This window comes from Patagioenas fasciata, chromosome 12 (genome assembly GCF_037038585.1).
Source record: "Patagioenas fasciata isolate bPatFas1 chromosome 12, bPatFas1.hap1, whole genome shotgun sequence".
Taxonomy (NCBI): domain Eukaryota; kingdom Metazoa; phylum Chordata; class Aves; order Columbiformes; family Columbidae; genus Patagioenas; species Patagioenas fasciata.
This window is the reverse complement of record NC_092531.1, coordinates 3,852,920-3,867,708: the sequence shown is the minus strand read 5'-3', so window position 1 is coordinate 3,867,708 and position 14,789 is coordinate 3,852,920. Positions and strand designations below refer to the sequence as shown.

General features: G+C 50.5%; 1 protein-coding gene across 1 annotated transcript; it reads right to left on the bottom strand.

Annotated features, from left to right (window-relative positions):
- Positions 1-9,628: 9,628 nt before the first annotated feature.
- On the bottom strand, positions 9,629-10,573 carry LOC136113580 (olfactory receptor 14J1-like). The gene has a single exon (XM_065858744.2). It carries the CDS (start codon positions 10,571-10,573, stop codon positions 9,629-9,631), a length of 945 nt encoding a protein of 314 aa, XP_065714816.2.
- Between the last annotated feature and the right edge of the window lie 4,216 nt (positions 10,574-14,789).

The following is a 14,789-nucleotide window of genomic DNA, read 5'->3' as shown; positions in this document are numbered from 1 at the left end:
GAGAAGTGATTGTGCTTCAGTGTTTGTGTTCTGAGTGCTGGTGAGGCTGCAGCTTGAATCCTGTGTTCAGTTTTGGGCCCCTCATCATAAGAAGGACATCGAGGCACTAGAGAGAGTGCAGAGGAGGTGATGAAGCCGCTGAGGGGCTGGAGCACAAGTGTGGTGAGGAGCAGTTGACGGAACTGGGGCTGTTCAGCCTGGAGAACAGGAGGCTGAGGGGAGACTTTCTCATTCTCTGCACTGCCTGAAAGGAGGTTGGAGCATGGAGGGTGTTGGTCTCTTCTCCCAAGTAGCAAGTGACCGGACAAGAGGAAATGGCTGCAATTTGCACCAGGGGAGGTTTAGATTGGGTACTAGGAATAAAGTCTTCCCAAACAGGGTTGTCTGGTGGTAGAACAGACTGCCCAGGGCAGTGCAGGAGTCACCCACCCTAGAGGGCTGTAAAAGACATTTAAACGAGGTTCTTAGGGACGTGGTTTAGTGTGAGAGCTGGGTTATGGTTGGACTCAATGATCCCAAGGGTCTCTTCCAATCGAAGTATTCTATGATTCCATGATTCTACCTCACGTGAGAGTCCACAAAGCCAACTCAGTTCTGGACGCTGACAGAACCCTGACATTTCTGTGTGTGACTCTGGGAACAAACCCCACTGACCCAGTGAGATTCATCTCAATTGCCCTGGACAAGCTCATTGCAAGTGCTCCTGTCTGTTACGTCACCCTGGCCTGTGATTCTGGATTGCGCTTTCAAAATGACAGTGCAAGTGAGGAGGACCTGGCATCTGTTAAATCCATCTTTAAGAAAGGCAGGAAGGAGAATTGGAAGAATCACAGGCTGCTTAGCCTGCCTCTGTCCCTGGGAAGATGATGGGACAAGTCCTCGTGCAGCCATCTGCAGGCACTTGAAGGACAAGAAAGGGACTTGTGTACCAAAATGGGCAGGGGAAAGGAAGACATGTTATGTGTATGAAATTGTGCCAGGCCTTGGTCATGGTCCCCCCTGGTGTCCTTATAGCCAGATTGGTGCTGTCTGGGCTGAAGAACTGGATGCTTGGTGGGAAGTTCACTGTACTATCAAGCCCAAATATAATCTGTGATGCAGTGTCCTCTGCGCAGTTACTTGTGTCATCCCTCAGTGACCAGCATTTGGACCGAAACTGCTGAAAGTCTTGATTCTCCTTTCTATGATGTGATGGAGACGACACAAAACTGCGTGGAGACCTTGAACAACCTCACTTGGTCACCATGCTTTGAGGAAGAGAGTGAAACAAGAGATGTTCAGGGATCTCTTCAAATCTGACCTACTCTATGATTCAATGAATCTTTTCCCTGGACAAATTTTTGAAGATGAAAAAAAAAAAAAAAGGCAGAGGTGGAGATGGTATCAACATAAAAACAGTAGTTACTGAAGAGAATGTTTCTCCACTCAAATAGTTAGAAGGAAATATATTTGTTTAATCTGGTCAGGTCCTGTGTTATGCCTGGGTTATGAGGAGGGTGATGGGTGGGTATGGTATTATGAGGTCACTTGTGTCTCAGGAACTCATAACTGAGTTGGAAGGGTACAGCTGTGAAGGGGACAGTAGGGTCAGTTCTGTGTCTGGAGGGGACAGGCCAGCAGCAGGGACATGGCTGGGAAAGAACCTCTGTCAACATGCCCACAGGGCCTACCCAGGAAGAGGGCTTGGAGCTGGGTTCTCAAGGCTGACAAGGCTGGAAGGCACTCAAAGAACCCAGATCTCTGTCCACTTGGCCATGGCAGTTGTCTCTGTCATGGAGGCCTAGGAGAAGCCATGTTGTCCTCATGGCACTGGGGCCTCTCTGCCTCCTTGCAGCCCCATGGGGAAGCTGGAAGTTGTTGTACCAGTGTTGTCCTTCCGTCAGCCTTGCACTCCCAGGGTCCCAGGAAGAGCCCTGAGCCGTGTGTGCTTACATCACATCTGTACAATGCAAACATGGACTTTTGACCTAGTATTTCATAGAATTATAGAATGTCTTCAGTAGGAAGGGACCCACAGGATCATAGAGTCCAACTCCTGTCCCTGCGCAGGACAACGACGACAGTTCACACCGTGTGTGTGAGGAGATCGTTCAGTTTCTTCTTGGCCATGGCACCCCATTGCCTCCTTGCACCCCCATGGAGTGTCACACCATTGCGCTGCACTGGGCATCACACTCCCCACATCCCCAGGAAGAGCCCTGAGACACATGTGAGGGACAGGATCTCCCTTCCTAGGGGCAGGGGCTCAAGGCTTGGCCATTGTCCTTCATCAAACAAATCAAGGGGTTTCTCAGCATCAGAGCTGTTTCACTTTGCCTTTGCCTGATGCAATCACTGCCTCCAATTATCTGCTCTAACGAGTCCCTGGGGAGGCTTTGTCAGTAACAGCCCTCAGTGGGGCCCATTGATGCTTGAAGATACTTTGGAGTTTGCTTCTGACTTGGACTTCTTGAGCAGATTCTTCAGTCTGTGCTTGGTATCTGTGGTTTATGGACTCAGCACCAAATACGCCATGGGGCTCATTAAAACACAGAAAGCCCTAACGAGCGATGTTTCTTTCTGTAATATTCTGCATATCCAAAAGACTTGTAGAACTAATTGGAATGGTTTCAGTGGGACACTCAATGATGAAGATTGCAAATAAGATTTCATAAAGGAGGGTGTTTTCTTTCAAGGGTATTTTCTGTCATTTTTCAGTGTATAGAAGAAGTGACAGCAGCATTCTACACTGGACATTGATCCCGAGGGTCTCCTGAAGACATCTGGACAGGTAGGAGAGCAGTCCCTTGAGGCTGGACACTGTATGGACAACCTCGCTCCTCACCCCCCACCCCCAGTCTGCCGGTTCCCTCATTGGCCACCAGAGACTGCATCACTTCTCCTCACATCAGACTTCTCCACTGAGCTCTGCAGGAGATGCTGCAGCTCCTGTGCACCAGCTCCACCTGCTCTCCTGTGCAAACACTGCACAGTTTAATAAACAGTAAAACACTTTCCTCAGCTGTGTGTGTAAACTGGATCTGATGAGGTCCACCATCCACAAGGGACATCCACACAAGAACTGGTTTAGACAGAGACACAAGAAAGGATAGAAATAAACACAATGAACGTGTTGACTGCCATGTTAATTAGAGCTCTGAAGAATGGGGCAAGTTTGTAACTCCCTGAAGCTCAAAGCAGAAACCAGACAGTTGAGAGGAACTGAATGACCAAAGAGCAAGTGGAGGAGAAACCTGAGAGCACTGGGAAGGGCAAACATCCAGACAGTGCTGGAAAGTTGTCCTTTGACATGGACATTTAATCAGGAGAGGTGGGAACTCCTGAATGATGAGGGAGATGAAATAATAGAGTGTTGGTAGTAGAAGTACAGGGGAAGACCAATATTTCTTCTCCTATCCTTCGTACACTTCTTCTGAGTGCTGAGGGAGCTGGCTGAGGTCATTGCTGGGTCACTCTCCATCATCTGCCATCTTTTTCCTTCTAAATTTTAATATGTTTAAAAAACAACTAAACAAAAATATCCAATAAAACAAACAAACAAACCAAACAAAAGAAACAGAAATCCACACAAAACCAAAGCAAAACCCAAACCAACCAAACAATAACAACAACCAAAACCAAAATAGCAACAACAACAACAAAACAAACCACAAACAAAACAACAATAATGTACACCTTTCCAGACAAACATCAGTCATCAGCTCTCTCACCATAATCAGATAGTGCCATTTTAGGGGCCCCAGTGTACCTGAGGTGCTGGCCTGGGACTGGCATCTATCACACAGGACCTGGGGAGACCAGAGCAACTTGCAATGCAGGTGGAGCCTGGGCAGGGGTTCCCAGGGCATCCACACTGGCACCAGGTGTTTGTGTCGCTGCAGCTGAAGACAATTGTGTCCTAAACCCATGCCCAGTTCTGGAAAACTCTTTTCCTTTTCAAAGAAAAGAAACCCCCCAAAAGAAAACAGAAAAAGTAAAGAAAAGTATGTTGACAACTTCCTTTGCTTTGGATCTTTGTCTTCAGTTCTTCTTATTCTAATTTTCATTGACTTTAACTGACATCAGATGGGCCTGTAAGCATGAAGTCAAGATCATTTTGTCTCTTGCATAGCGCCCCATGCCCCCTAAACCTTCCCTGCCCAGGATTCCCCACACTTTGCCCAGAGCGAGTCACACTGAGGTGTTGGCTGGTTCACTGGCTGAGATGTTGGTTTAGATGGTCACCTACAGCACAGGTGGATCCTGCCCCATCATCGTCTGCTCTGCTCCAGTTAGAAACAGAGCCCAACATCACAATGGGACCATAGGAGAACTGAGGTTGAAGGGACCTCAGGAGTCTTCAGTCCAACCTGTCACCAACTGGGTCACACCAAGGTGTTCAAGCCTTGATTCAACCCGAGTTTCAGCAGGACTAATGCAGTGATCATCCCTTTGTACTGGGCACTGGTGAGGCTGCACCTTGAATCCTGAGGTCAGTTTTAGGCCCCTCATGACAAGGAAGACATTGAGGTGCTGGAGAGAGTTCAGGGGAGGGTGACAAGGCTGGTGAAGGGTCTGGAGCACCAGTCTTGTGAGGAGCAGTTGAGAGAGCTGGGGTTGTTCAGCCTTGAGAAAAGGAGGCTGAGGGGAGACCTTGCCGCTGTCCACAACTGCCTGAAAGGAGGTTTTATCATGGTCGTGTTGGTCTCTTCCCCCAAGTAGCAAGTGATATGACAAGAGGAAATGGCCTCAAGCTGCACATGGGGAGGTTTAGATTGGATATTAGGAATAAATTCTTTGAGGAAAGGGTTTTGAAGCAGCAGAACAGACTGCCCAGTGAGTTTGTGGAATCACCATCTCTGAAGGTGTTTAAAAGACATACAGATGAGGCTCTTAGGGACATGGTTTAGTGCCAGAATTAGTTTATGGTTATACTCGGTGATCTTAAGGGTCTCTTCCAACCGCAACTATTCTATGATTCTGTGATAAGTCATTTTTGATATTTTTTTTTTCTCAGAGGACCATGAAACTTCCCTGAGAGCCAGGACTTTTCTGAGGGGTTTGAGAGATGTCTCACGGTCACACCAGCCAGTTCCACCAGCACCTGTCCGCCCCTTCCCAGAACAAACCTTTTCTCCATATCCCAATCTTCCAGGTGAGTTTCTGGGACACAGCAAATGCTGTTGAGGTCTTCTGGTCTTGTTCAGAAGAGAACAGCAGGCCAACATGTTGATGGGCTCTCTGTGCACTGGGAAGCTTTCCTGACCATTTTTCTCAATGCCCCACTTGTACCCAACCTTTCTGGTCCTTGAACTGTACATGAGGGGATTGAGCAGGGATGTGGGGATGGTGTAGAAAAAAGACTTTGTCAAAGTGTCTCATGAGGGCTGTTCTGGGCATCCCACAGTCAAGGATGAGGGTTCTGTAGAAAACAGTGGCATTGGTGAGAGGAGCTGGTGGAGAAGGCCTTGTGTCTGTGTACACTGGGACAGAGAGCAGTGACGCATATAAGAGATGCCCATGTGAACAGGAAGGGGACCAGTGGCTCTAATATGCCCTCCAGCCAGTTCTTTACCCATCGCAGATACACCACCCAGGCCATGAGCTGCAGCTTCTCTAGGAGATGCTGTGGGATACGGTGTCAAAGGCTTTACTGCAGTCTAAGGACACAACATCCACAGCCTGTGTGGCGGATTCACTCCCCACGACAGACTTTCCCTCATCTGCTCAGCCGGTCACCTTGTCATAGAAGGAGATCAGGCTGGTCAAGCAGGACCTGCCTTTCACAAAGCCATGCTGATTGGGCCCGATTGCTCGTCTCGTATGTGTGACCTCACAGTCCTTTCCCAGCCATGTTCCTGCTGTTGGCCTGTCCCCTGCAGAGGCAGAAGTGACCTCACAGTGCCCTGCACAGCCATTGGCTTCCTACTGGACTATGAGTTCCTGAGACACAAGTGACCACATGGCATCGTACCCAGCCATCACCCTCCTTGTGGTCCAGTGTGTGAGTAGATCAAACTCAGCTGCTTTCATTGAATTTATCCAATAGATTCCCTATCAAGGGTTTGAGTGGAGAAACGTTCCTCAGAGGAGCTGCTGTATTTACACTGCTTCTGACTCTGTTTTTTTCTTCATCTTCATTTGTCTCTTCTGACGTGAAAGAGCTCTCCAAGGAAAAGATCAATGGAATCCTACAATAACGCAGGTTGGAAGAGACCCCTGAACACCATCTCTGTCCCACTGACCTTTATGGCACCCCAAGGAATAGCTGACAGCATCAGTGCTCCCTTGGGTTCATCTCACCACATGCACACATTGGACATGCACACGATGTGTATGGTTACATCTCATCTGTGCAATGAAAACATGGACTTTTGACCTATTATTTCATAGAATCACAGAATGTCCAGAGTTGGAAGGGACCCACAAAGATCATCGAATCCAACTCCTGTCCCTGCACAGGACACCCCACAGTTCACACTATGTGTCTGAGGACGTTGTCCAGTCTCTTCTTGAACACTGTCAGGTTGGGGTCGTGACACCTCCCTGGGAGCCTGTTCAGTGTCCAGCACCTCTGGGTGAAGAATCTTTTCCTCATGTCCAACCTAAGCCTCCTGTGGCACATCTTCTGCCATTCACTCGGGTTCTGTCACTTGTCACCAGAGAGAATAGATCAGTACCTACCCTTCCTTCTCCCCTTGTGAGGAAGCTGTAGCCACCATGAGGTCTCCTTTTAGTCTTTTCTTCAGCTTTGATGCTGAGAAACCCCTTGGTTTGCTTTCAAAAATTGAAAGGAGAAGCCATGACCTCCAGGCAATGGGAAGGGGGATCCTGTCCCTCACACACGGCTCAGGGCTTTTCCTGGGACCGTGGGATGTGGGTGTGCAAGGCTGAGGGAAGATCAGCACCCTCACTGGCTGCTTTTTGGAACACAAACCATGGGCTGATCCAGCTCCTTCTGGGTGACCTTTTGCACCACAGCACTGCCCTTCCACTGACATTTCTTCCTCCTGCTATCCAGTCTCCATCATTCAAGTTGCATTTTGTGACATTTTTTTTTTTCTTCTACTAAGGAAAACTCAACCATCTCTAAAAATTGTTCTTCATGCAGCGAACCCAACCTGTTAGTCTTCTTGTGGTCTTTTACCTGACCGGAAAGAGGTCACCACACCATGATCTCCTAAATCCCATTATTGCTACTGGCTTTTCAGCTTCTCTGACAGACATGACCATGTTCCTGCTGCTGTCCCGTCGTGTTCTCAGGTGGGATGGACATGACAACCCGTCTCCAAGGCCTTTTCCTGGGTAGTGCCTGTGGGCACTTAGGCAGAGGTTCTTTCCCAGCCATGTCCCTGCTGCCTGGCTGTCACCTCCAGAGACAGAACTGACCTCACTGTCCCCTTCACAACCACATCATTCTGACTGGATTATGAGTGTCTGAGACACAACTGAACTCATAACACCCCACACCCATCCATCCCTCTCCCTATGGCCCAGGATCTGACCTCATAAATATATGTTTGTTTATCAAATTCATGTAATTTATTTCCTGCTACTGTTTTGAGCGGAGAAATATTCTTCACAGGAAGTGCTGTATTGATGTTGAAAACTTTTAGATTTCCTCCTCTGCTTCTTTAAATTCTTTTTTTCTTCTACCGCTACCTACTCTTTCTTCGAAGACTTATCCAAGACAAAGACTCGTTGACTCACAGAATAACTCATCTCATTCTCCTGCTCAAGGAATGGTGAACCAGGTGAGGTTGGTCAAGGTGTCTGCCCAACTTTGTATCATCCACGAAGGAGCTGAAAGTGCACTGCGTCACATCATAGAGGGGGAGAATGAAAACATTTGTCAAAGTGCTGGTCATTGAGCGTTGTCACTAGTAAATGGCTGCACAGAGGACTTTGTACCACTGGTGACATGTGGGCTTGATTGTTCAGCCAACTTCCCACCCAGCGTCCACTTCAGCCCAGACAGCACCGATCTGCCTATAAGGACATCACAGGAGACCATGTCTGAGGCCTTGAAAAATTCCATGTCCACAACATGCCTTTCTTTCCCCTGCCCATTTGGGTTCAGCAATCCCTTTCCTGTCCTTCAAGAGTGTGGCAATGGCTACAGGAGGACGTGTCCCATCCCTTTTCCAGGGATCAGCCCGTAATTCTCCCAATTCTCATTCCTGTCTTTTCAAAGAAGGGTTTGACATCTACTTTTGCCATGGACCCCAGGACCTCTCTGATTGTTGTGGCACTTACAGAGCACAATCCTGAATCGTGGGCACAGGTGATGTAACAGACAGGACCACTTGCAATGAGCCTGTCCAAGGCAGCTGAGATGAATCTCACTGGGACAGTCGTGCTTTTCTGGAGTCACACACAGAAATGTCAGGGTTGTGTCAGGTGTCCCCATCTGAGCTGGCCTTGTTGTCTGCTTATGCACCCATGATGTTCAAAGACAAAGACATTCATTTTGTCTAAAACGGAGAGGCAGGAGTCACAGTGTGTCTCTGGCCTGCTTTTGCCACTCCCAGAGGAGGGGAAGCACCTCAGCCCTATAGTGGGTCACCCTGCTCTGCACTCATGTGAGGTGCTCCACGTCATGAGGAATGGACAGAAGCACTTCCCAGTGCTGCATTCAGTGAGTTTCTCATGGGATTTTACTGCCAACATTAAGTGATCTCAAGACATTTTCTGTCCCACAGGCTTTCATGGAACCCCAAGGAAGAGTTGATGGCGTTTGCTCTCATTCAGGCTTATTTCACCTCACGTACACGACACACCTGCTTAAAGCTCATCTGTACAGTGGAGTCATGGACTACTGACCTACTCTTTCAGTGCATTTCCATGGAGAGACAAAGAACATCTGCAAGCTGGGGGAGAGGCCAGTGCTGGAACTGGTGGTTGTGAGGGGCTGGTCCACGATGGGTGACCTGGGGCAGAACCTGCGGGGTGTCCAGTGCACACCTGACCCTGCTCTGCTGGTCCTGCAGGTCTCTGGCAGGAGGCCTGGCTGTGAGAGGACGCTGCTGTGTGCCAGCCCTGCACACACACACTGTTCAGATGTACACCAGTGTTTCAATATGTGGGCCACTTTCTTAAGCATGTCCTTGAGAGAAGTTTTGGAAGAAGACCTAGGCCTTCATGCACAGCCCTGAGGAGATAGCAACTATTCTGAAGGCCACTTCAGTCACAGAGCGTCCATTGCCTGTCCCTGTCTGCGCTCACAGCACTGACACAGCAGGACGGTGACCAAGCTGCCAGAGCACTCAGGCCTTGCACGAACACAAAGGATGAGAAACAAAGTGTGGAAGTGAAAATCAGAAGGTCTAGAAGACCAGGTGCTGGTGCTCCTTGGCAATGCTTCCGTTCTGGACTCTTTTCCCCTCCTCCCATGCACACAGGAATTGTCTCTGCAGCCCCAAAAAAGTCCTAGAAGAAGAATCTCAGAACAAAAATGTCAATGCAAGGCCACTCACACAGAGTAAGCACAGCTCCTTATTTACACAGGAAAAAAAAACAAACAAAAAAAAGATTTAATTAGAAATGGAACGACCACATTTATCACAATTCAAAACCAATAACAACAAAAACAAATACAGAAGACAGACAAGGCCTCTAATGAGTTACACTATAACTGCTGTCCAGAAAGTCATGGGCAGTTTATAACTTGAGGAGAACATTGAGTCATCAGCTTCCAGACAGCAGCTTTGAGCTCCTGGTTCCTCATGCTGTAGATGAGGGGGTTCACTGCTGGAGGCACCACCGAGTACAGAACAGACAGCACCAGATACAAGGATGGGGATGAGATGGAGTTGAAATTCAGGTAGGCAAACATGGCAGTGCTGAGGAACAGGGAGACCACGGCCAGGTGAGGGAGACAGGTGGAAAAGGCTTTGTGCCGTCCCTGCTCAGAGGGGATCCTCAGCACAGCCCTGAAGATCTGCACATAGGACACCACAATGAACACAAAACACCCAAATGCTACTAAAAGACTAACCACAATAAACCCGACTTCCTTGATGTAGGTGTTGGAGCATGAGAGCTTGAGGATCTGGGGGATTTCACAGAAGAACTGGTCCAGGGCATTGCCCTTGCACAGTGGCAGTGAAAACGTATTGGCCGTGTGCAGCAGAGCATTGAGAAACCCAGTGGCCCAGGCAGCTGCTGCCATGTGGACACAAGCTCTGCTGCCTAGGAGGGTCCCGTAGTGCAGGGGTTTGCAGATGGCAACGTAGCGGTCGTAGGACATGATGGTGAGCATAGAATATTCTGCTGTACCACAGAAAAAGAAAAAAAAGAGCTGGGCAGCACATCCTGCATAGGAGATGGCCCTGGTGTCCCAGAGGGAGTTGGCCATGGACTTCGGAAGAGTGGCAGATATGGTGCCCAGGTCAAGGAGGGCAAGGTTGAGGAGGAAGAAGTACATGGGGCTGTGGAGGTGCTGGTCCCAGGCTATGGTGGTGATGATGAGGCCGTTGCCCAGGAGGGCAGCCAGGTAGATGCCCAGGAAGAGCCAGAAGTGCAAGAGCTGCAGCTCCCGTGTGTCTGTGAACGGCAGGAGGAGGAACTGGGTGATAGAGCTGCTGTTGGACATTTGCTGCCTGTAGGCATGGGGCACTGTCATAGAAGCAAAAGACAGTGAAAAGTTAGGAGAGACTTCTCTGAACAAAGCAAAGCCATTTCTCAGACACCCTGCCATTGTTCCACACCCCCTTGTCCTTTTGCAGACCTTCCTCCAGCTCCATGTCTGAGCTGGCTGGGGGTGCCGTGAGGAGAAGGGCCTGTGCCTGCTGGCTGCCGGGGAGTCAGCCCTGCTCTGCAGCAGGGGGCACGGGTACAGGGGGCAGAAGACTAACCTGGGGTTCAGCTTTGTTGGATGGAACCAAAGCATGTCTCATCCTTTCCTAAAAAGCATTTTCTCACTTGCAGCATCTCTGCACTTCTCTGTGGGACTTTCAGATAACACACAGATGCTGTAGGACAGGTTTGCATCCTGCAGGGAACCTCACTGTTTGGAAGAAAACCTCAACGAGACAGACAAGGGTCCTAATAAAGACATTTGACTGGGGGAGACTCAGCTCATTCCCCAGCCACCCAGACTGCATTGCCCACAGCCCCACAGGTAAGAACAAAGCTGGACACGTGTTCCCATGGACACACCTGCAGGAAAGGACCCACAAGATCAGGCTGTGACTCTGCAGCTGAAACTGCCATCCCCAGAGAGCCTGAGAGCAAGAACAAGATCCCAACAGCAGTGACCCAGAGCAGGGGAGCAAGAAGGACAATGCGGTGAGGGTGGGTGTGAGAGAGGCCAGGGCAGAGGCAGCCGGGCACTCAGACAGCGTCACCCTTCCCCAGCTGTGCAGCCACCTCCCAGACACCAACATTGCCGGGCAGCTGTTATCAGCCCCTGTGCTCTGCAGAGGAACTGGAGCTCTGGCTGCACAGGAGCTGCTTCATGCCTTGGAGCCCCCGGCCCTGAGGGCAGAGGCTTTGCTGGGTGGGACAGGAGGCCAGGGGGCTGCTCACAGGAGGGATCTGCACTGCAGGGGATCGCAGGCACTTTTCTCTGTTCTCCCTCACATAACAATTCCAGGTTTAGTTTCCTCCCATTTCTGATCATTTCCCTGCTGCCTGGAGATTCTCCCCCTGGGAGGTGTTTCCCTGTCCATGTCTCTTCCCTGTCAGTGCTCACAGACCCCATCCCACCCTCTGTACCCTCCCCCTGGCCCTACAGATCCTGCCTGTTCACAGGGCACTGCCTGGGGGCATCTTCCTGTTTGCAGGTTGGAAAACAGGACAGGTCAGACTAGGCTGACAGGTCCAGCCAAGGTGATGCAGGTGCTGTGCACAGACAGAGGGGTGGTGAAGGGATGCTATGAGCCTTCTGGCAGATGTGCTGATCACTCAGAGTTGCAGTTCAGGAGTCTCAGTGACTTGTTTAAGCATGAGAGCTCATTTTCATTTTATCCTTTCCTGCACCCCCCACCCCTTGGGAGAGGAAACTGAAAAGGCAGGCTCAGGAAAGCTCCTTATCTGTCTGGTAATCCTTGCATTGATCTTCTTGAGGCATCCCCTTGGAAAAATGCTGGGGGTGATCTGGAGCTGTGAGCAGTGCTGACCCACACAGCACCCTCTCCACAGCAGAAGCACCTTTCCTGCCCTGATAGGGGTCACTCCTTCCACCCACAGCTTCTCTACACAGACCTGTGGGGATCTCCTTGGCAGGGACCCTGCTCTGCAGGGCAACCCTGGGTGCAGAAACAGCTTCACACACCTGGAGTCATCCTCAGCAGGAGGCAGCTGCCTCTGATGGTTCATGAAGGAATTCCCTGCTCTCCTGCATGTCCTCCTTAGCTATACAAGAAAGTTCCTGATAGTTTTCCTTACCTGTCTAGTTTGTTGCACCAGCGTCAGCAAATCCCACCACCTACTCTGTGTGAAGATTTTTCTCCTTGTGAACTCACAGAAAACCTCCCAGCCCACACTGCATTTCCCCTCTCTTTCTGGCTTGTCTCCCGTTGCAGGCAGAGCCCTCAGCCCTGCTGCGCTGTGCAGAGGAGCTGCTCCTGGGCAGAACTGTCTCTCTGCAGCGCTGCCGCTTGCCAGGAGCTCCCTCTGTCCCAGGAGCCCAGCCCAGCTCAGCAGCACAGGAGCAGCCCAAGGTGCTCTAATGACCCCTCTGGTGGCTTTGGTGCAGAGTCCATGAACCTCAGACCCTGAGGACAAGTTGAAGAATTCAAACTCAGATCTAAATTTCAAAGTTTCTTGTAATATTAATGAATCCCACTGAGGGACACAACTGAGAAACCATCCCCAGGGCAGCTGGGACAGAAAACTTGAAGCAGAACAAAGGGTAAGCAAGTGAAAGGTGGCTCTGATGCTGAGTAAACCTGAATTTGCTTCATTAACCAAAGGGCCAAGCCCTGACACCCAGCCCTGGGAAGGCAGATCCTGTGCCTCCAACGTTGCCCACGGCCCTTCCTGGACAGTGTGATGTGGGGCTGTGCAAGGCCAAGGGCAGGACTATGGTCCCACAGCTCCCAGGTTCCTGGCTGGGGACAAGGAGGCCATGAGGCCCCTGTGCTGGAAGGACAAGGTGTCTCCTCACAGGCATAAGAGGTGGAGACAACAACCATAGCCAAGGGGAGAAGGAGCTCATGTCTGCTGGGGCTTCCAGCCTCTTTACGTCCCGTGACCATCTCCACCACAGCCTGTCCTGTACTGTGGCATCCCCTGCACCTCTTTCCCTGCAGGCTGCAGACATCCCCCCTGCTGCCCCACCTTGCTCTTGTCTGAGCATCTTCCTTCCTTTGCTGAGATCTCTGCATCCTCCCCAGCTGTTCCTTGAAGCACAAAGCCTTGGGCTGATGCAGACTCCCTCTGCTGACCTGCTCCACCACAGCACTGCCCTTCCAGTCACATTCCTTCCTGCTCATATCCAGCCTGGACCTCCCCAGCTGCACTTTGGGCCATTATTTCTTTCTCAAGCTCTTTCCCACTATGAAGAAACCTTCACCATCTCTGAAACCACCCTTCAAGCACTCTCAGGCTACTCCTGCACTGCTGCAGCCTCCCCAGCACTGCTGGGCCAAAGCAGCCCAGGTCCCTCAGCATCCCACACCATGTGCACAAGGTGCTGAACCTGCCTTGGCAGAGCCCTGCACTCTCCAGTTCCTCCCTGCTTCTCCAAACTGGGAAGCCGCACACTGGCACACCCCCGTGTGTGTGGGGTCACACCAGTGCTGAACCGAATGGGATGAGAACTCCAGGTGTCTGGGTCCCCACGCTCCTCCTCATGCAGCCCCGTGTGCAGCTGCCTTGTTCATGGTGAGCGTGCACCACGGGCTGGTGTGGGGACCTTGGAGTGCCCAGGCCCTTCTCCTCAGGGTCACTGCTCAGCGTGTCAGGTCCTGCTCTGTCCTTATGGATGGGTTTGTTCTCCTGCCCCTGGATAGAACTGGTCACTTCCTCTTATCAAACCCTAACCTGAGTGAACACCAGATTTTCTCAAAGTTGCTGCTCTCCCTGGACTGAAGCTCCATTTACTCAGCTATTGATGTTTTCATGCAGATGGTTTAACCTGATTAGGGTGTCTCTCCCAAGACAACAGGGTAAGGAGCTGCAGGGCACTACAAACACCATCTCCTGGAGAAAGTGTGGGCTATTGGGGGTCTGGTACTTATAATACCAGAGGTCTGGATTCAAAGGGGTAGTTTTTCTTCATGTGGAAAAGCAGCAGGATTGTGTGGAGCTCTGCCTGGGGACAGACAATGTCAGCTGAAGGTTGAGGAGTCAGCAAGAGAGGGCAGAACAACATGGGCAATGTTGTGGTGACTGGACATCAGCTACAGACTCACTGATCAGGCAGAGGAATTAGATGAGGCCTCCTTCAGACAAATGAAAGAAACCTCATGTTTCCAGGGCTGTGTCCTAGTGGCAGACCTGAGATATCCCAGTATCTGCAAGGTACCAGCCATCCAGGAGGGGCTGGAGCTCATTGACAACATCTTCCTGACATGGGTGACTGAGGAGTCAGTGGGGTGAGGTGCCCTGTGGGACTTCACACTTACAAACCACAAAGAGTTGGTCAGGATGGAACAGTCAGGGATCTTAAAGTGAAGCTGAGGCTCCTGGGAGATGATAACAAGGCAAAGAGCAGGATTTCAGGAGAGCAAGCTTTGGCCTGCTGAGGGACCTGCTTGGGTCCTATGGGATATGACCTTGGTGTCTGCAGTACTTTTCTCTCACATTTCCTCCCTCCTCTCTCCCACCTGCTGTTGTGCAGCGTTTTTTACCCTTTCTCAAAT

Excerpts from the sequence above, each read along its gene's own strand:
- LOC136113580 (XM_065858744.2), bottom strand. The coding sequence starts at position 10,573 with ATGTCCAACAGCAGCTCTATCACCCAGTTCCTCCTCCTGCCGTTCACA.